This window comes from Pogoniulus pusillus, chromosome 8 (genome assembly GCF_015220805.1).
Source record: "Pogoniulus pusillus isolate bPogPus1 chromosome 8, bPogPus1.pri, whole genome shotgun sequence".
NCBI lineage: Eukaryota > Metazoa > Chordata > Aves > Piciformes > Lybiidae > Pogoniulus > Pogoniulus pusillus.
The window spans coordinates 36,012,844-36,034,745 of NC_087271.1; the positions used below are offsets into that span (position 1 = coordinate 36,012,844).

General features: G+C 48.4%; 1 protein-coding gene and 1 long non-coding RNA gene across 2 annotated transcripts; one reads left to right on the forward strand and one right to left on the reverse strand.

Moving 5' to 3' along the window:
- Positions 1–1,160: 1,160 nt before the first annotated feature.
- LOC135177689 (uncharacterized) lies at positions 1,161–18,947 on the reverse strand. Its single transcript, XR_010303127.1, has 3 exons — positions 18,916–18,947; positions 3,314–3,485; positions 1,161–3,107 (listed from the first exon to the last, which is right to left on the reverse strand). It is a non-coding gene; the product is annotated as an uncharacterized LOC135177689 (long non-coding RNA).
- Positions 2,788–11,304, forward strand: PTGS2 (prostaglandin-endoperoxide synthase 2). The gene is made up of 10 exons (XM_064148049.1): positions 2,788–2,944; positions 3,464–3,580; positions 3,692–3,835; positions 4,570–4,713; positions 5,368–5,549; positions 6,345–6,428; positions 6,620–6,866; positions 8,005–8,291; positions 8,447–8,594; positions 9,229–11,304. Exons 1-10 carry the CDS (start codon positions 2,893–2,895, stop codon positions 9,633–9,635), a joined length of 1,812 nt encoding a protein of 603 aa, XP_064004119.1. The 5' UTR covers positions 2,788–2,892; the 3' UTR covers positions 9,636–11,304.
- Positions 18,948–21,902: the final 2,955 nt, after the last annotated feature.

A 21,902-nucleotide genomic window follows, 5' to 3' on the forward strand; every position in this document is an offset into this window, starting at 1 on the left:
CTGGTTGATTGGCTAGGGCTGGGCAACAGGTTAGGCTGGATGATCTTGGAGGTCTCTTCCAACCTGGTTGATTCAATGAACAAGTGGGGAAGGGCAGCATTCAGAAGAACAGCTCTGTGGTGAGAAAGGGCAGATCTCAGAACAGCACTATCTTACCTGCCTGATTTTCCATCATTTTGGAGAGCTGAATCATCCTTTTGGTCCTCCTGCATCAATCAGGCACAAAATGAACCTTTCCCAGCTTAAGACAGAGCTCCTATCACAACATAGGCAGGGTGGAAGGCAAAGTTTGCTGACTGCTTTTTCAACTTCAAAAACGCCACTTCCCAAGAAGCATCATCCTCTGGCACAGCAGAGCTCTGCCACAGAAGCTCTGCCCTGCTGCTCCATTTGCACCTTATTTGTAACTGAAAACTCTGAACAGTTGTAGTTACCTCTCATATTCCCAGGTCCTCCAAAATATAGCACAGTTATACTTTGAGCTATCATTTTAGTGTCCATTCTCTAGCTCCACACAAGCTTTTGTTGATGCTGTGAGACAGTAAGGCTGAAGACACTAGGTGAGTGAGGGGTTATGTTTTAAAGAAAGCCAGGAAGGGACTTTTTACAAGGACTTGTAGTGAGAGGATGAGGGGCTATGGATTGAAGCTTGAAGGGAGATTTAGAGTAGAGATTAGGAAGAAATTCTTTACAGTGAGAGCGATGGGACACTGGCATAGATTGCCCAGGGAGATCATGGATGCTTCCTCCCTGGAGGTGTTCAAGGCCAGGCTGGATGAGGCCTTGAGCAACTTGGTCTAGTGGAAGGTGTCCCTGCCCCATGGCAGTAAGCTTGGAATTAGATGATCTTTAAGGTCCCTTCCAACCTAAACCGTTCTTCGGACATGAATCTATGAACTTACGCATTTGGCTCATGTCACCTTGTGATGTTTTCACCCTTCTTTCATACTTGGTGAGACTGAGTAAGAGTTTCATGATGTATATGTAGCCACAACCTCCAGTTCATGCCGGAACAGGCTCCCAACAGCCATCCTCTGCTTTAAGCCTATGACCAAGGCAAGCAGACTTCTTTACACATATGCATGTAAATATATAAACACATAAGCACGTAATAGAAACCTTTTCCTATACCAGGAGAAACATATGATTACAGACTTCCATCCAACATTCCCTAAACCATCCAGGATGACCTCCTGCTGATGTACACAAATTATTCACCGACCTCACCGCAAGCCTTCTGGGCCAAAACTAAGATCTTGTTTAAACAGGACCAAATCCACTTGGTGTAAAGTCATCGATTTGCAATTTAAACACAATCAAGCATGGAACCTCAAGGAGATATCTTCAGTGAAACACGGGGCTTTGTCAGTGTCTCACGCTGACATCACGGGCGAAAGCAGCAGCCGTGGGGCAGACTGCAGCGAGCCCCCAGCACTGTGCCGCAGAGGGTTACACAACTGCCTTACATGCTGCTTGTTTCATAACACATTTTCCACGCGCAAAGAAGGTTAAAAATAGGAGTAGTAGTGTGGCCTGATCTCAAACAACATAATAGATGACAAAAAGGTAAAGCATCCCGCAAGGGCAACTGAAGGAAATGAGGAAAGATGTGTTTACAGATGGACTTGCAGAGAGCGGCGGGGGGGATCTTGGAGCAGAAACACGGAGGAAAAGTCACTGGTCGTTTCAAAATAAGATGCTTAATAATGGGATTTGATCCCAGAAACGCAAAGACGTCCAAATCAATCACCAAATGTGCTCGCTGTTCATGCCACAGAAACACCGGATCCCAGAATAGGCGGGTTTGGGAAGGAGCTCTAGAGATCATCCAGCCCAACTGCCTTGCTACAGCAAGGTTGCCCAAGAGCACAATGTCCAGGTAGGGTCTGGAGTCTCTGCAGAGGAGGAGACTCCACAACCTCCCTGGGCAATCTCCCTCGCCCTCAAAATCGAGGTTTCTCTTGTGCCTTCCCTCCGTGCACGCAACACAAACGCTCGGCAGCTTCCCTCTCCCTGTGAAAAACAAGGTCCTCGAGCCCTTCTGTAATGAACAGATTAAAATTGCCTCATTAACGATCTAAACCCCACGTTCCCCAGGGTGCTCAGTGCTGTGTCGGACAGCAGGGGAGGAATGCGACCGTCGGTAGGGCTCGGCTGCGCGTCCTTGCGCGGTTCTGGCCGGCTGACACTTTGCGTTGCACTTCTGCAGTCGCAAGAGTGTGGCTTACTGCCGACTGCAACGAGGCGGCTGGCTTAGACGTCTCTGGTTTACAACACAGACACTTTGAAGGGGTGTCAGAAAACTAGGCCAGGAGAGGAATATCGGCAACTCTGGCCGCCGCGACTCCGCGCCGTGCGCCATCGAGCCAAGCCCCCTGCGGTGCGGGGCAGCCGCGGCAGGCTGCTGCCGCCCTGCCCTGAAGGGACGCCGAGGGGGCATGGGACGGGCTCGGGCGCCGAGAAGCTGCTTCCGAGAAAGCGCTGCCTTCGCCTTCTCCCCGAGGCTGTCGGGGGTTCGACCTGGACGGGCAAACGCAGGTAGCCCCTCTCCGCCCACCGAGGCGTGTGGTCCTCTCAGCCGCCAGCAGGAAGAGCCGCGGTCCCTGCAGGGGCTGAGGCGGGGGCGGCGCGGGAGGCGGCGGAACGACTGCCACCGCCGCGTCCCGCCGGCGGGAGACAGGCGGAGAAACGGCGGGCTACGGCCGAGGGGGCCGGCAGCTACGCGGCGGGGCGGGTCTCATGCACCGAAATCCCCCATTTCGTGTTTCCGACTGTGACTCACCGCCGCCGATATATAGACGGGCGCGTACCTAGGAGCGGCACTGGGTTCTCGGCGTCGAGCACCCGTAGAGCCGGAGCTGCAGCGAACATCCAGGCATCCTCCGTCGGGACATGCTTCTGCCCTGCGCCCTAGTGGCCGCGCTGCTAGCGGCCAGCCACGCCGGTGAGTCCCATCTTCCGTCGCGTCTCACCTCCTGGCGCAAGCAGGTGGCCCGCAGCCTGTCGCGCCGGGCTTTAGGATCTCTCTCTTCTCTTCTCCTTTGCTCGGCTGCGGACTGGATATTTTCGGTGATTTTTTTCTAACGCGCTGCATTCTTTCCCGATTTCTGGAGTGGTTTGTGTATGGGAGAAAGGATGTCAGGTTGCCATGGGGCTGTGTGAGAGCATCCAGCCCCGCTGAGGAGCTTTATTTTTGTCAGGAAACACAGACTAACTCCTAACCGAGCTTTCCCGTTTAGTTGTTTGGCTGCTTATTTCCCCTTTTTCCTCTGTCAGGAAACGCGGACAGACTCCTTGTCCTAGTAGCTCTTACCTGTAGCAGCCCAAGGGCTGGTGTGAAGGGATGCTCATTTCTCTGTTAACCTCTTGCTAAGCATTGAACTTCAGGGTATTGCCTACACAATGTGCGATAAGAATACCGGCGTAGCTAAGATGCTAAAGTGAGCGTCTGGTTTCCTTCCAGCCAACCCTTGCTGCTCGAACCCCTGTCAGAACAGAGGAGTGTGCATGACGACAGGGTTTGATCGTTACGAATGTGACTGTACAAGGACAGGTTACTACGGGGAGAACTGCACGAAACGTAAGTATCTCACTTCTCTCTCCATGGAAATGAAGCCTGAGCATTCAGCCGCAGGCCTGCAGAGGAGTTCTCAATAGCTAATTTGCAATCGTCTTCTGTTGATGCTCGCAGCGGAATTCTTCACCTGGCTGAAGCTAACATTGAAACCTTCGCCCAATACTGTCCACTACATCCTCACCCACTTCAAAGGAGCCTGGAATGTCGTCAACAGCATTCCCTTCTTACGAGATGCCATTATGAGATATGTATTAACATGTGAGTTCTCTTTCCTCGCCGTATAAACTGGTTTAAGCCACTTGTAGGGCTCTGAAATGCTGCACTGGAAAAGTCCATAAATGAAGTCAGCAACCTAAAAATGCACTAAGGTGCACTTTGACCAAAGCTCAGGTTTTCTGCATAGAAGCACAGAATCATTAAGGTTGGAAAAGACCTTTAAGATCATTGAGTCCAACTGTCACCCAACTACCACGACCACTAAACTATATCCTGAAGAGCCACATCTGTGTGCTTCATGAACACCTCCAGGGATGGCAACTCCATACCTACCTGGGCAGCCTGTTCCTCTCCTCACCATTCTTTCAGTGAAGAATTTTTTTCCCTAATATCCACCCTAAACCTCCTGTGGCACAACTTAAGCCTGTTTCCTCTCCTCCTATCTCTAGTTACTGCGTGATGCAAACTTGCTCAAAACAAGCTTTGAAGTGGAAATTCTTTTTGTTCTCATCTCTGATAGAATCAGCATTTTGCTGGAATAAACTTTGCACCAAATTGCTCATGCTAATAGCCAGATCCAGCTGATAACCCAGGACTCAGACCTGTTAGTCCATAACTATAACCTCATTTAGTATCAGTAGCTGATATGAGTGGAATTTATCAGTGCAACAGCTGCCCAAATAGGTGGGGGGAGGGGGAAATTCAGCTTTGTAATTTAATTTGAGGCTGAAATGTAGAGTTTTTAAGAAACAATCCAATCCCATTCTCTTTTGCAGCGAGGTCACACCTGATTGACAGCCCACCAACTTACAACAGTGATTATGATTACAAAAGCTGGGAAGCTTACTCCAATCTTTCCTATTACACAAGAAGCCTTCCACCCGTAGGACTTGACTGCCCAACGCCTATGGGAGTTAAAGGTAAGAAATAAACCAGATGTACAACGTTTACTTCCAGAAATATCTTCTCACCTTATCCTCTGTGGGACCTTGTCTGTGACCATTTTTATTTCCTGTGGGACCTTGTCTATGACCATTTTGTAAGTGTAGCTGACTTTAAGAAGAGCCGCATCTCAGATATGCTGGGTGAAGCACTTAGTGCCGTGGGCTAGTTGGTTGGCTAGGGCTGGGTGCTAGGTTGGACTGGATGAGCTTGGAGGTCTCTTCCGACCTGATTGATTCTATGTTCTGGTTCTCGTGCTTAAACTGGGGAATTTACAGATGCACAGATTGGCTCAGGTAGGAAGTGACCTTCAAAGGCCATCTTGTCCAACCCACTGCACTCAGCAGGGACACCTTCAACTAGATCAGGCTTCCCAGGGCCACATCAAGCCCGATCTTGAATGCCTCCAGGGATGGGGCCTCACCACAGGGCAGCCTGTTCCAGTATCTCCTTTAGAAGGATTCTAAATCAGAAGTTCCTGATAAAATCAAGAAAGGGAGCATAAGAAAGCAGATATTTCCCCTTATTTATATGCTGCTGTCCTCCTCTATCATGAATTGAAAATCTGAAGTCAGGAACAAAAGTATCATATAAACACAGCGAGATACTCAAGACCATTATTTCTTTCACAGGTAAGAAGGAGCTCCCAGATTCAAAGGTGATTGTGGAGAAGTTTTTGCTGAGAAGAAAATTCATTCCTGACCCACAAGGCACGAATGTGATGTTCACATTCTTTGCCCAGCACTTCACTCATCAGTTCTTCAAGACGGACCACAAGAAAGGACCTGCCTTCACCAAAGCTCTCGGCCACGGGGTACGATCGTAGCTCTGTGACTCCAACTCAGTGCTTGCTTCTTGGTTGCTGCTGAGCAGCTGGAATGGTGTCTTACAGGTTGTCAGGGTGCACAAACAGCAGTGCACATTGTGTGCAACACTGTTTAGCACAAAACGATGGGCTCACCTTGTCTGTAACCTCTCCTGAGGCAAAATTCCAGCGCTTGATAGCATCTCTCTTCCTGGGTCAGAACTAGTTGTGCAAAGCAGGTGGCTGCCTTTTAAATTATCTGCACTGTGATCTCTGACTCTTTTTGTCGTTCCCAAGAATCTGCTTTCACCTAAAGCGTGTCAAATCTAATGAGTATCCAGAACTTCTCTGGCCTCTTCCTCTCAGCTTGGAGGAGGAAAAGCTGCAAAGCAGCTGATTGAAGAGACTTGGTTTAAAAAGAACTTCAAAAGCAGACTGAGATATAGGATATGTACAAAACAGGCAGCCTTTGGGCAGAGATCTTCAATTTAAGTGCAGTGTGTCTGAAACCAAGCTATACACTGTGTATATAGAAACTGTCTGCATAACAGAAAGCTGCTGACAGTTTAAACAGAGACCTTGGTTAGATTGGCAGTTTAACAGCTTGCTCTTATGCAGAGATGGCTCCACTTGCCAGGAAATAATTTGGCATCATCTGAAATATCAGTGCATGATACTTATAAGGTAACAATAAGGTAAACATCTAGGGGATGAGCTCCCATTGGCATCCATAGAAGTAGGCTATATCCTAAAATAGCCAAACGCACAGGTTGGCTTCATGTTGTAAATGCTTTTGTGTTATAGGTTGACTTGAACCATATTTATGGAGAGACTCTGGAGAGGCAACTTAAACTGAGACTTCTAAAGGATGGAAAGCTAAAATACCAGGTAAGCTTTGTCTCCAAATTCCTGCCATCTTATTGGGTAGCATATACTTGGAAACACTCATGCTACGTGCATGGTCTGGTTGATCTAAAGTATAAGACTAAAGTCAGTGCTAACAAAGTCAGCACAGCTTAATCTTGCAAGTATCATGGCTCACCACTTTTGTTTGGTTCGTTTTCCCTCCCTCTCTGCAGATAATTGATGGAGAAATGTATCCACCAACAGTGAAAGACACTCAGGCAGAGATGATCTACCCTCCTCACATCCCTGAGCACTTGCAGTTTTCTGTTGGGCAGGAAGTGTTTGGTTTGGTGCCAGGCTTGATGATGTACGCTACAATATGGCTGAGGGAACACAACCGGGTCTGTGACATCCTGAAACAGGAGCATCCTGAGTGGGATGATGAGCAGCTCTTCCAAACTACCAGGCTGATATTGATAGGTGAGTATCACTTCTACCTGCACCTCTAACCTTCTCCAAGCGTGGCACTTCCTCCTGTTATCTACTACACCTACTGCAGCAGGTGTAGTAAGAGGGAAAAGCTATTATTGGTGTGCGAGGGCACAGATCTGAGCCTTTATGACCTGTCACCAGGGTTGTCTTGAGGTGCAGCTTCCTTCCAGCTGTCTTAAAGACAGAACTGAAGAAATCTGAGCTGAGTGAATTTTAGTTCTCTTATCTAAGGGAAACAGAATTGGGAGCAGTGAAAAGGCAGGAAGCCAAGATTCATTTCTGGGAAAGTGTGTGAGGCTTGATGACTTCATCTTGCCACTTCTTGTGGGGTGTTGTGGGAGGTTGTTTCCCCTGGGGTTGGGTCAGTTCAGGTATGCTTTAAAAGAAAGGCTGTGATTAAACCCAAAGTTCAGGAAGTGATGACAAATGTAATTCTTTATACTTCTGTCTGATTGTTCAGTGCTGTTTCCACTTATGTTCTTCCCAGAGAGAGTGATTTGCCATTGGAATGGGCAGCCCAGGTTGATGGTGGAGTCACCATCCCTGGAAGTGTTCAAGAAAAGACTGGATGAGGCACTTAGTGCCGTGGTCTAGTTGATTGGCTAGGGCTGAGTGATAGGCTGGACTGGATGATATTGGAGGTCTCTTCCAACTGGGTTGATTCTATGTCAATGATGGTGTACACCAAGCTTGGAAAGACCTTGCCCAGACTGTCTGACACTGTATCAAGACAATTGTATTAGGCAGCTTTGAAACTGAGAGTTGCTTTCAGACACCAACTTCCTTCATCATCCCCAGTCTCTGTCCTGGGCAGTATTGCATAACTGGGTAGAGCGTAGACAGTGTGCTGTGGGACATACAAGGAAGTGTGCCTTGAAGGGAAAGCAGGCTATAGAAAGCACTTCTCTACCACAACCAGAAGCTCCTGGGCTCTCAAGTGCTGTTCCACCCCTTAGCCACACAAAATGCAAGCTTTTCTGGAAGAGATTACAGAATGTTTGCTATTCCAAGCGCCGCAGAAACTTTCACAAGTCCAGAAATGCTGTTCTCTCTCACAGCAGGGTAATGACCTAAAGTTTCTCAGGCAAACAGCACCAATATTCTTTTCTGCTTCGTTCTCCCACAGGAGAGACAATCAAGATCGTTATTGAGGACTATGTGCAGCACTTGAGTGGCTACCACTTCAAACTCAAGTTCGATCCCGAGCTGCTGTTCCACCAGAGGTTTCAATACCAGAACCGAATCGCAGCTGAGTTCAACACTCTCTACCACTGGCACCCTCTTCTGCCTGACACTTTCCACATCCATGACCAGGAGTACACATTCCAGCAGTTCCTCTACAACAACTCAATAATGCTGGAACATGGCCTTTCCCACATGGTGAAGTCTTTCTCCAAGCAAAGTGCTGGCAGGGTAGGTACTTCCTGAAGTTGTTAATTAACCAGCATTAACGGGGCGTGAGATAAGGGAGTAGAGTAAAGCTACCCAAAAGTAGTTGTATACTGTGAGGAACAACTTTCACGTGGCTCCTACCAGGGGATCTTACTACTCTTCTCTTCATTAAATAGGTTGCTGGTGGGAAAAACGTTCCTGCTGCAGTAGAGAAAGTGGCAAAGGCTTCAATAGACCAAAGCAGACAGATGAGATACCAGTCCTTGAATGAGTACAGGAAACGCTTCATGCTGAAACCATTCAGATCATTTGAAGAGCTTACAGGTAACTTTTCATCCTTTCTAACAAGGAACTTTGTCTCAAAATGGCTCAGACTCCTGCAGTGCTCTTACTGGAGGGACACAAAAACCATTTGAGGTCTGGAGCACCTCTCCTACAAAGGCCAGGCTGAGAGAGTTGGGGTTGTTCAGCCTGGAGAAGAGAAGGATCCAGGGAAAGCTTCTGGTGGCTTTTCAGCACTTAAAAGGGGCTGGGGACAGGCTTTTGAGCAGGGCCTGTTAGGACAGGACAAGAGGTGATGATTTGAATCACAGAATTTCTTGGATTGGAAAAGACCTTCAAGATCATCAAGTCCAATCGTTAGTTTCACACTGAAACTAAAAGAGGGAGGTTCAAGCTGGAGGAGAGGCATTGTTTACTTTGAGGGTGGCGAGACTCCATCCCAGGTTGCCCAGAGAGGTGGTATATGCCCATCCCTCAGAATCACTCCAGATGAGGTTGCCTGGGGCTCTGAGCAACTCGCTCTAGTGACAGATGTCTCTGCTGACTGCAGGGGTTTTGGTCTGGGTGGGCTGTAAATCTCCCTTCCAACCCAAACAACGGTGTGAATCTATGACTGGCATAGGGTGAAAAAAAGAGGCTTTGCCACTTACATTGTTTTACTCCTCAATAACTACAGGAGAAAAAGAAATGGCAGCTGAACTGGAAGAGCTTTACGGAGACATCGATGCTATGGAGCTGTACCCAGGCCTCCTTGTAGAGAAGCCACGACCAGGTGCCATCTTTGGCGAAACCATGGTGGAGATGGGCGCCCCCTTCTCCCTGAAAGGACTGATGGGCAACGCCATCTGCTCCCCAGAGTACTGGAAGCCTAGCACCTTTGGGGGCAAAGTAGGCTTTGAGATCATCAACACTGCCTCCCTGCAGAAGCTGATCTGCCACAACGTCAAGGGCTGCCCTTTCACCGCCTTCCACGTCTTGCACCCCGAACCCACCGAGGCCACCATCAATGTTAGTACCTCAAAAACAGCAATGGAAGATATCAACCCCACGCTGCTACTGAAAGAGCGCTCTGCTGAGCTCTAACAAAGCCACCTCCTTATTTATTTAACTTCCTAATTTATTCTATTTATGGCTTAGTCTTTAAAAGAAAGGAGCATCTTCATTGTGGGCATGGCCCTAGGTTCTTTGCTAGGGTAAGGCTTCCACTTACAAAAGGGATTTTGCTCTGTGAGCTCTGCAGTGTTGAGTCCCTTGTTTAATGTCTTCTGTAACAGAACTATGTATTCCAAAGTGGATGAAAGTTCCAGCTTTTTAAGTTTGTTGGGGGTTGTTTTAATGTTGTTTTAATACTTGACAGAAGGTGTGGGTAGTGTTTTGTGGCTTAGACTCGTAGAATCAGTCAGGGTTGGAAGGGACCACAAGGATCAGCCAGTTCCAACCCCTCTGCTATGCCCAGGGACACCCTACCCTAGATCAGGCTGGCCAGAACCTCATCCAGCCTGGCCTTAAACACCTCCAGGGAGGGGGCCTCAAACACCTCCCTGGCTAACCTATTCCAGGCTCTCACCACTCTCATGCTCAACAACTTCCTACTCACATCCACTCTGAATCTCCCCACCTCCAGCTTTGCTCCATTCTCCCCAGTCCTGTCACTCCCTGACAGCCTCAAAAGTCCCTGCCCAGCTTTTTTGTGGACTGGAAGGCCACAAGAAGGTCACCTTGGAGCCTCCTCCAGCCTGCACAGCCCCAACTCTTTCAGTCTGTGCTCACAGCAGAGCTTCTGCAGCTCTCTGAGAATCCTCATGGCCCTTCTCTGGACACACTCCAGCATCTCCACATCCTTCTTGTAATGGGGCCTCCAGAACTAGATGCAGTACTCCAGGTGGGGTCTCATCAGAGTGGATTAGAGGAGGAGAATCACTTCCCTGGCCCTGCTGGCCACACTTCTCCTGATGCAGCCCAGGATCTTCACTTGATAGGTTGCCTAGCACTACAAAAGTTAACTGCCTCAGCAACTACTTAAACTTGAAAACAGTCCATTGAACAAGGGGGAAAAAATTGACTTAATGCAAACTGCCAAAAAAGATGATGATGACTTTGGTGAGAGAACTTAGATTAAGAGGAAAAAAAACCATCAAGAAGTGAGTCTCAATTTTAAGTCAGGACAGTTTGCATTTAGCACTGATACTACCTCTCCCTCCCTGCAGATAAGGCACTTTGTAACTCTTTTTTTGGGGGGGGGGGTTTAAGTCTACTTTCATGTGGCATTATTACTTTTTAACTTAATTATTTAAAGCAAACAACTTCTCTTGAATCCTGCTTGGTTTTGAAGCATGTGTCACAGAAGTATTATTTCTGTAAGGAGATGGCAATAAGGTATAGAGCTTAGAAAAGGACTCTTAGGCTGCACTGTGGGGCTTGCTTGTGTTTTGATAGAGATGTCTTCTTGTACATGTTTGGGGGAAAGGTCTTCAACTTAGCCCATAGGCTTTAATCTCATAGTTGGCATTCTCTGGTCTACTTGATGATAGAAATGTAACCTCTTGTCACTTTAAGGACATGAGGATGTGACTCTAGTGTAGCTTTGTGTACCCCAGCCATGGAGACTACTCAGGGGTGGTGAAAGCTGAGAAGCTGTGTGAACACACACAGAGACTAGATCTAGCAAAGCAAAGCTTTGAGGACTCCAGACTTGAATGTTGCTTATGTCTGTGTACACAAGTCATGCTGGTGATTTAATTCTATTTATTGGGGTAGGGAGGGAGGGGGGAGGGGAGAAGAGGGATAATGTTTTGTTTATAATTTATAAACAGAGGCATTTTAAGTGGCTTAAGCTTCATTTAAAACCATCTAGCTAGCACAAAAACTCTTTAGGCATAGTTAGAGATAGATGTCCTGATCCAGCACTTAACTCTCTAGTCCCATCTGGGCACGTAAGAAGTTACAGAGGATGTTGTGTCAGCACTTCAGACTTTGCATGTAAGGGTATCTTTTTTTAATTTCTAGAGAAGAAATAGAGAAGATGATCAGCCCATAAAATCAGCTGGGGAACTGTAGGTAAAAAGACAAAGTCACTTCAGACTGGACTAGATCAGCAACCTGACACACTGTGCCCCTGCCCCAAAACCCCTTGCCTACTGGTGGAAAAGGACTCGAGCTCTGTGTGCCATCAGGCTCGTGCATTGCAACGGCTGTGGCAGTGGCACAGCTTGGCTGTGGCTCCTGCTGCTCTTGCTCTGTTTGCAGACACCGATTGCCTTGTGCTGCGTAAGTGGAATGGTTAGCGCGAGTGGCTGAGTGGGTCTCTCCTCTAGGGCTTGGGGTAAGGTGGTCCTTTGCTAGAAAGAAGGGCATTTGTTTCTCTTTTTCCATTTGGAGCATGAAGAAGAGGGAAAAGTGGAGTCACCTTGTATTTAAAGGTGGTTGGTACTGTATGTGCTGATAAGTGACAACTGCTTCAACTCCTTGTAAATACAGAATTGTTACTCAGATCCATCTTGGGAACACCTCAGAGCATCCTTCTGCCATTAACTCTAAGCCAGAGGCTTCTCCTTGCTAAAGGGAGACAAGTCTGGACAGATGTAGTTATTTTAGGGCAGGTAAAAAGGAATTCCTCAGATAATGTCACCTGACTTAAAAGCTGTTTCAGAAATGGAGTCATGTTCAGTCTGCATTTCATACTCCACAGCCACATTTCAACAGTCCCTTCCCTGTGACCCAACCTGCTGGGTTTGGCTGGGTTGTAGTTGCTCATGATGATAAATGTGTATGGTTGAGATTATTTATTTAAGAAAACAAAGTCTGTGAATTGTTTTTCACTTTATTTTTGTAGGACCTGAACGTTTTTAAAATGCAGTGGTTTATATAAATAAATTGAAAACATTACCTCTATGGGCTCCTTCCTTTGTTTCTGAGTGCCTTCACTTGCTGCCACGAGAGAGGGGGGGTTGGAAGGGACCTCTGCAGATCACCCAGTCCAGCCTCCTAGCTACAACAGTTGCCCAGGATCACAGTGTCATAGAATACCATAGAACCAACCAGGTTGGAAGAGACCTCCAAGATTAGCCAATCCAACCTAGCACCCAGCCCTGGCCAATCAACTAGACCATGGCACTAAGTGCCTCAGCCAGGCTTTGCTTCAACACCTCCAGGGACAGCAACTCCACCACCTCCCTGGGCAGCCCATTCCAATGCCAATCACTCTCTCTGACAGCAACTTCCTCCTAACATCCAGCCTAGACCTCCCCTGCCACGACTTCAGACTGTGTCCCCTTGTTCTGTTGCTGCTTGCCTGGCAGAAGAGACCAACCCCAGCTGGCTACAGCCTCCCTTCAGGTAGTTGTAGACAGCAGTGAGGTCCCCCCTGAGCCTCCTCCAGGCTGCACAACTCCAGCTCCCCCAGCCTCTCCTCCAAGTAGGTTTGGAATCTCTCCAGAGCAGGAAGCTCCACAGCCTCTCTGGGCAGCCTGCTCCAGGGCTCCAGCACCCTGGTAGCGAAGAAATTTCTCTCCCTGCTCAGATGGAACCTTCTAGGTACCAGTTAGTGCCCACTGCCTTTTATATACAGAAGGAAAACTCTTTCACCTTGTTTGCCACTCAAGATCTAGATGAAGAATTCCAGGGAATTGCTAACAACATTAAGTTCTCTCATATGTCAACCTCCCAATATCTGCAACTTAAGTCGTAGAATGCCTTAGTTTAGAAGGGACCTTAGAGATGATCTACTCCAAACTCCCTGCCATGGGCAGAGACACCTCTCAATTAGACCACATTGCTCAAAGCCTCATCTAACCTGGTCTTTAACACTTCAGGGAGGAGACATCCACAACCTCTCCGGGCAAAGTAGTCCAGAATTTAAACCTACTCTCCCTCAGCTTCAAGCCATTCACTAGACACTCTTATGAAAAGTCCCTCTCCAAATCCACTAAATAGGGTTTGGGTTTCCCCCTTTGGTCACCCCTGAGGAGAGATTTCTCTCTGCCATCCCTAGACAAACCACCTAATGTTCAACACAGTAAAGGTGTCAGCAGTGCTGACCCAGTTACTCAGACTGATGTAACCAACCTCCCTTCACTACCACAGACTACTAAGACTTTCCCAAGCCGCAGCAATCCTTAGGTGTTTCTCTTCAACTTAGCCTACTCCAGAGTGGGAACTTGCTTTGGGATGTACAGATTTGCACTTGGGCAAGTTTCCAGTAGCAGCAACTTGCCCCTGATTTCAGGCACGAAGTTCAGAAGCTGTGTAAGCTACTGTGTCCACCCTCCCTCTGCACAAGGCTCCTGTTTTAGTTTGTGTGCTGCAGCTACTGACTAACTCTGCCAAGTGAGGAAAGCTGGACAGCAAGCCTAGGACAAGAGTCAGGAACAGCATGAGATGGTGCAATGTGCTCCTCTCCTGTGAAGAGCACCTCCGAGACCATCCAGTCTCCTCCCTACATTTCCATCATAGAATCAGCCAGATGGGAAGAGACCTCCAAGCTCAGCCAGTCCAACCTAGCACCCAGTCCTGGCCAATCAACCAGACCATGGCACTAAGTGCCTCAGCCAGGCTTTGCTTCAACACCTCCAGCCACAGAGACTTCACCACCTCCCTGGGCAGCCCATTCCAATGCCAATCACTCTCTCTGACAACAACTTCCTCCTAACATCCAGCCTAGACCTCCCCCAGCACAACTTGAGACTGTGTCCCCTCCTTCTGTTGCTGCTTGCCTGGCAGAAGAGACCAACCCCACCTGGCTACAGCCTCCCATCAGGTAGCTGTAGACAGCAATGAGCTCTGCCCTGAGCCTCCTCTTCTGCAGGCTGCACCCCCCCAGCTCCCTCAGCCTCTCCTCACAGGGCTGTGCTCCAGGCCCCTCACCAGCTTTTTTTCCCTTCTCTGGACACATTCCAGTACCTCAACATCTCTCTTGAATTGAAGAGCCCAGAACTGGACACAGCACTCAAGATGTGGTCTGATCAGTGCTGAGTATAAGAAGAGAATAACCTCCCTTGCCCTGCTGGCCACACTGTTGTGAAGAAGACAACTGAGGGGACCATGCACCTGGTCAACTGCTACCACCTCCATCTGCCCACTGACCAAATGTCACCTCCTGCCCCCTCTGTATCAGCTCTCTCCTATCCTACACATCTCAATGTGCCAAGGCTCTCACAGCCTCCTTCTAGTGACCAAACCCATAGCCACAGTTCTTCATCCAAAGCCACCTTCTTTCCAATCACCCACCTAAAATCCTACTTGATCTAAGGTTCACAGAATGTTAGAAGGTGGAAGGGACCTCGAAAGACCATAGAAGCAACCAGGTTGGAAGAGACCTCCAAGATCATCCAGTCCAACCTAGCACCCAGCTTATTCAGTCAATTAGACCATGGCACTAAGATCATCTAGTCCAACCCCCCTGCCAGAGCATGAGCATCTAGAGTAGATCACACAGGAATGCATCCAGGCAGCTTTTGAATATCTCCAAAGAGGGAAGCTCCACAACTCCCCTGGGCAGCCTGTTCCAGTGTTCCATCACCCTCACAGTGAAAAAAAGTCTTCCTCCTGCTTACATGGATCTTGTGCCTTGTCCTGTCACTGGGCATCACTGAGAAGAACCTGATTCCATCCTCTTGGCACTCACCTTTTACATATTTATAAGCATTAAGGAGGTCACCCCTTACTCCTCTCTTCTCCAGTGTGAAGAGACCCAGCAGTTCATCCCAGTTACCCACAACTCTATATCCCCAATGATCCTGCAGCCCTGGGAATATGACAGCCCTCCTGCCTCTGCTCTGTAGCTCCTTTCCATCACCAACAATGTGCAGTCCCCTTATACACCTATGGTACTCAGGCACCTAAACACCTCCAGCAACTCTCCTTATCTTAGGGCTGTGGCAAGACTGCTTCATGGTGCAGCTTCCACCAGAGAGAGATCTTAACCCAGATCCCATCTACATGTTCAGGGCCTTGGGTGGGGAGAAATATTGACCCAGCTCTGTTCCATTTTGCTCTGCATCCACACCAGAGTCACAGAGATGTGGTGCTGAGAGCCATGGCTTAGCACCAGCCTGGGTAGAGTTAGGGAACGGTTGGACTCCATGATCTTTTAGGTCTTTTCCAACCAAAACAATTCTGTGATCTTCAAAACTCAGTCCTCATCACTTCAGCAATGAGGATGATCTTCAGCTCCAAAAACACAAAGCCCTGAGCACCCTTCAAAGAACATCACTCATAGAATCAAGCAGGTTGGAAAAGACCTCCAAGATCTTCCAGTCCAACCTCGCACCCAGCTCTGTCCAATCCACTAGACCATGGCACACTGCAGTCCCTCTCCTGGCCATGCATGGAGGTATGTGCAGATCCTGTCTGAGCAATGTGACTTTTTCTTCTTCATTACCCAGTCAGCTCATTTGCCCTCCAAGAAACATCAGAAATGAATTAACTCTTTGGAGGGGCAGTCAAGCAAGGGAGCTAGCCAAGATGAGGTTGGTTGCTTCAGCAGGAGGAGGACAGGCTTGGCAGCTGCTGCTGGGATGGTGAGGTGTGGCACAGAGATGGCAAGGGCAAGATCATCCAAGGAGAAGGTGTTTCAGGTGACAGCTGCCCTAATTAGGGAAGGGCCAGTTGGGATGGATCCGGCACACGATGGATGAGACAGTTTGATCATGGAGGAGCTCCTCCTTCCCCCTGAGCAGGGGCATGCCCTGATGATACAAGAGGCAAGAATGCTCCTCAGAGGCAATGTGCCTTGTAAAATACTTCCTCTCTGGCCTGGGTTGAGGTAACTGTTTCACCCACAGCAATGCAGTAAAGGAGGGGGGCTCAGTGTTTAAGTCATTGATGGATGTGCTTCCAAGAGCATGAAAGCTCCGTGCTCTGGGAGCAGGTCACCCTCTACGACCCCAGTTACTGAGGCCTTTTACTCTAGGTCATTCACTCACTTGCCCACTGTGTGATCTTTATGGGTGCTTAGTTGGAGCCCTGCAGGCATCCGACCAGGTTTATTGCTTCTGATACACTTGAGGTGCACTGACATTTACACCAGAGCACTCATACTCCCAAGGCAGCCACTCTAGCTCCATTTCAGGAGACCTTTCCAGCAGAAGTGGCTTCTGCTTTGCAATAAAACACCCCTGTGGCTGTTGGCATCAATCCAGAGGCATCAACAAGTAGGTCTGACCAAGGTGCAGGAAGGCTAGGAAGGAGAGAGGGAACCTGGGTAGAAGGAAAAGGGACAGAATGTCTGTACTTTGGCTCCTCACAGCTACTGAGGTAGGTGAAGAGCTCTGGAAAAGTTTATTGAGAAGAGGTGCTGGTTCCTTGGGAAGACCAGGAAGGTCAAAAAGCTCCAAGTTGTAAGAATACAGATAAAGAGAGAGGACAGAAAGGAGCAGGTTGTAGCTGGGGACTCTTACGTATGGGAAAGGAGGGAAATGGAGAGATCACAGAATTGCCTCAGCTGGAAAAGGCCTCTAACATCACTGAGTCCAACCATCAATGTAAGACCACCATGGCCATCAAACCCTGCTCCTAACTTTTGGTAAAGGCATAAGAAGCCATGATAGGCAGAAATCATAGGACAGTTGTGGCTTGGAAGGAAACTTGATCTTAAAGTCCTGCCATTAAGTATCAGCTCAACTCTGCAGCATCACAAAGGAGCATCATATGGAAAAGACTTTCCTCAGGAAGAGCCAAATCCTCTTCTTCTAGTCTGGAATTTCAGTTTGGAAATTACATTCTACCAAGAGTCAATAGGATTGGTTCCAAATTATGTGTTTGGCTTCCCCCCCTCACACACACACCAGATACATGTTAAAATGACTATAAAATCTCTATTGGATATTATCAAACAGAGAGCAAATCACAGAAACCTCAAATCGTGGAATCACAGAATGATTTTGGGTGTAAGAGACCTCAGAAGGTCATCTAGTCCAGCCCCCTGCAGTCAGCAGGTCATTCAGAGCCCTGAACAACCTGACCTGGAGTGATTCTGGTGATGGGGCATCTGCCACCTGACAGAGAAACCTGGCCAGGGTCTCACCACCCCCAATATAAAGAGTTTCTCCCTTCTCTCCAAAGTGAATCCTCCCTCTTCTAGTTCAAACCATCACCCCTTGTCCTGTCACAGTATGTCCTGCTCAAAAGTCTGTCCCCGGTGTTCTGATCAGCCCCTTGAAGCACTGAAAGGCCCCCAAAAGCTCTCCCTGGTGTTTTCTCTTCTCCACACTGAACCACCCCAACTCTCTCAGCAGAGAGCTTCCAGCCCTCTCAGCATTGCTGGGCCTCCTCTGGCCCCACTCCAACAGCTCCATGTCTCTGCTGTGTTGAGAACTCCAGAGCTGGCCCCAGCACTGCAGGTGAGGTCTCAGCAGAGCAGAGGGGCAGAATCCTCTCCCTCCACCTGCTGCCCACACTGCTGGGGATCAGCCCAGGACACAGCTGGCTCCAGGCTCATGGTGCTGGCTTATGTCCAGCTTTTCACCCCCCAGCATCCCCAAGTCCTTCTCTGCAGGGCTGCTTTCCAGTCCTTCATCTCCTGCTTTGTGCTCACACAAGGGACTGCCCTGACCCAGATGCAGGACCTTGCACTGGGGCGTGTTGAACCTCAGGATGTGCACTTCAGGCCACTTCTCTACCTTGTCCGGGTCACTTGCAAGACTCTCCTATCTTTACTTAGGGCAGTAGCAAATAAGGTCATTCTTCTGTCTCTAGATAAACCCAAAACCACTCACAGAAAGCACTGACAGATCCTGCAGGAAATGCCTGCTTGTTCTGCACTGGCCTCTGACAGCAACCAGGTGTAGCTCATTACTTCAGGCTTACACAGTGGTGGATGTAGGTGTGTGCAAGCATCCTTGTTGAAACCTGCCCTGCTGACAGGTCATTTTAACACCCATTCATTTGCCACTGAAGGACTCCATTTGTGGTAGGCTTCTCTATGAGAGCACATGGAACTTTTTAAACACACATACACACCAAAATGGGAGGGGGAAGTGAGAGCAGTGCTCACCACACTGAGCACTGTGCAGCAGACAGGTAGCATTGGAAAAGTCACCTTCCCCAGACAGTGTGACATCTCATTTTGCTTTTCCCTGTGCTGTGAAGGTCTACCCAAAGAAAATATTGTCACCAAAGAAACATGCAGGTTGTAGTAGCTGTAGTGTAACACCACAGCACGTGGCTGCTAGTAAGGGTACTTCATCACAAGTGAGCAGAAAGCAGCAGCTAAACAGAAAGGAGCTCAGCCTGAATGAGGAATCCCAGCCAGCACCCATGGGTGATGTTAGAGTGACCATCAAGTCTCTAGCCTGCCCAAACCAGGGTGGGGGGCACCTGGTTTGTCCCACCCCTATTCACCCCAGTATGCACCATGGGGACTCACCAGGGATGATGAGAGGAGGATCCTTCAGCCCAGGTAGGCAAGCTCAGGCAGTGTCTTTCCTGGGGATGATTATAAAGAGGAGTGGGCAAGCAGGGCAAAGTGGTCCCAGCTGGGGTGGGAGGAGACTCCAACAGACCCCAGGTGCTCTGGGTTTGGGGGGGAAAAGGGGGATGTGCAGTGTGGGATGGGAAAAGGGTGGAAAAGAAAGGAAAGGAAATGAGAGGTATGCGGGGAAAGGAAAGGAAAGGAAAGGAAAGGAAAGGAAAGGAAAGGAAAGGAAAGGAAAGGAAAGGAAAGGAAAGGAAAGGAAAGGAAAGGAAAGGAAAGGAAAGGAAAGGAAAGGAAAGGAAAGGAAAGGAAAGGAAAGGAAAGGAAAGGAAAGGAAAGGAAAGGAAAGGAAAGGAAAGGAAAGGAAAGGAAAGGAAAGGAAAGGAAAGGAAAGGAAAGGAAAGGAAAGGAAAGGAAAGGAAAGGAAAGGAAAGGAAAGGAAAGGAAAGGAAAGGAAAGGAAAGGAAAGGAAAGGAAAGGAAAGGAAAGGAAAGGAAAGGAAAGGAAAGGAAAGGAAAGGAAAGGAAAGGAAAGGAAAGGAAAGGAAAGGAAAGGAAAGGAAAGGAAAGGGGAAGATGAAGAGGAAAGGAAGAAAAATAGATGGAGAGGAAAGGAGGCAGATGGAGGAGAAGGGGGGTTAAAAAAAAAGTAGTAGAAGTTAAAACTGGACTATAAAATCCAAAGCCAAAACAAAAAAATCTCCAGGTGATCCTGCTCTGGCAGGGGGTTTGGTCTTGATGATCTTTTGAGGTCCCTTCCAGCCCCTAACATTCTGTGATTGTGAATTTATGCTGGCAGGTCTTCAGAGACAGGAGGTGAGATCAACAAAGTGGGAGAGGGTTTGATATAAAAACCTCAGCTCTGCAAGGCTGCAGGAGCATCAACCCTTCTGCAGGGCTTGAAGCTCCCACAAGCTTCAGGAGATTATGCCAAGGAACAAATCATGGCTAAAAGCAGGGTACTTGTAACCATAGTGTCATAGAATGGTTTGGGTAGAAAGAGACCACCAAAGTCCAACCTCCCTGCAATCAGCAGGGTCCTACTCCACTACATCAAGTTGCTCAGAGACTTGTTGAGCCTCACCTTGAATATCTCCAGGGATGAGGCCTCGATCATCAACATGGGCAACCTGTTCCAGTGTTCCACCACCTCCATGGTGCGGAGCTTGGTCCAAATATCCAATCTAAATCTACTCTTCTCTGATTTCAAATCCCTGCCCCTTGTCTTATCACTGCAGGCCTGTGCAAACAGTCTCTCTGCAGCCTTCTTGTAGGCCCCCTTCAGGTACTGGAAAGGCTACTATTAGGTCTCCCCAGAGCCTTCTCCTCTCCAGGCTGAATCATAGAATCGTGGAACCAGTCAGGGTTGGAAGGGACCACAAGGATCATCCAGTTCCAAGTCCCCTGCCATGGGCAGGGACACCCTACCCTACATCAGCCTGGCCACAGCCTAATCCAGCCTGGCCTTAAACACCTCCAGCCATGGGGCCTCAACCACCTCCCTGGGCAACCCATTCCAGCCTCTCACCACTCTCATGCTCAACAACTCCTTCCTGACATCCACTCTGAATCTCCCCTCCTCCAGCTTTGCTCCATTCCCCCCCAGTCCTGTCACTCCCTGACAGCCTCAAAAGTCCCTCCCCAGCTTCTTTGTAGGCTCCCTTCAGATCCTGGAAGGCCATTCCCCCTAGTCCTCCCCCAGCACCCTCAGCCTGTCCTTGCAACAGAGGTGTTCCAGCCCTGTGACCATTTCCATGGCCCTCCTCTGGGACCTGCTCCATCAGGTCCATGTCATTGCTGTGCAGAGAGCTCCTGAGCTGGACACGGTAGCCCAAGGTCTTACTCCAGCACCTGGAACACCTTAGCCAGAGAACTGACACAACCTGGTAGCCTTTCAGTTGTGGCTTTAGAGCCTGTTGCCTAGACAATATTAATGAATGCTGCCTAACAAATAATGGCAGAGTTGCTAAGCAGCAGTCATAAGTGATAATTAGAACAAACCTGGAGTGAGTTTGCTCAACTGTGAAATGGTAGTTCTCACGTCAGGCTGGGATGTAACATGAAATGATCAAATCATCTTAGGGAAGCTGTTAAAAAGCTATTATGGCAAATGAGGCAGGGAAGCAGAGACCAAGTGAATTGAGGCTGAGGTATTTATAGTGCAGAGAATTTCACTGAAGGGAGGGAGGGTGAGGAAGAAAAAGCATTTCTAAATGGAAATGGGCTACATTTTCTCCATGTCCAATAAAGTGTGGGAAATTCAGACCAATTCAAGACTTTTTTCTATCCTTGGAACAACAAAAGCAGCTTCCTTTCACTGTTTGCTAGGTGAGGAGCTCCAGTGTTTGTCATCACAAGTAACCCAGTCTTCATGGTAAACAGAAGATTTCTCAACCTGACCTTGAAATGCCTTTACAGAGCAGGCAAAAGGTATAAAATCATCTCTAAGGCAAGCTGTGCTGAGAATATCATAGAATCATGGAATCAACCAGGTTGGAAGAGACCTCCAAGCTCAGCCAGTCCAACCTAACACCCAGCCCTGTCCAATCAACCAGACCATGGCACTAAGTGCCTCATCCAGGCTTTGCTTCAACACCTCCAGAGACAGCGACTCCACCTGCTGAGTCAAAGGTTGGACTGGATCATGTAGAAGGTCTCTTCCAATCAAAGGTATGCTGTGGTTCGATGGAACAAGGAAAAAATACCCCTCTGTAGCTGCACATCAGAGTTCAAACTGTCTGAAACACTGAAGAGTTTATCTGCATCTCCTGATGGTGTACAAATTAACTGCAAAACTTACTCAAAAAGATTCTCCTGAGCTTTCTGCTACTTCTGCTTTCAGTCACAGTGAGATATACTTATCTGGTAGGGGAGACAAGATGGTCAGGCATGTGGTTAGGAGGAAGCTGTTGTCAGAGAGAGAGATTGGCACTGGAATGG

Bases quoted from the DNA above. Each gene is read 5' to 3' on its own strand.
- PTGS2 (XM_064148049.1), top strand. From the start codon at position 2,893: ATGCTTCTGCCCTGCGCCCTAGTGGCCGCGCTGCTAGCGGCCAGCCAC. The intron at 3,581-3,691 runs GTAAGTATCTCA...TGATGCTCGCAG, and splicing joins CGGGGAGAACTGCACGAAAC to CGGAATTCTTCACCTGGCTG. The intron at 6,867-8,004 runs GTGAGTATCACT...GTTCTCCCACAG, and splicing joins TACCAGGCTGATATTGATAG to GAGAGACAATCAAGATCGTT.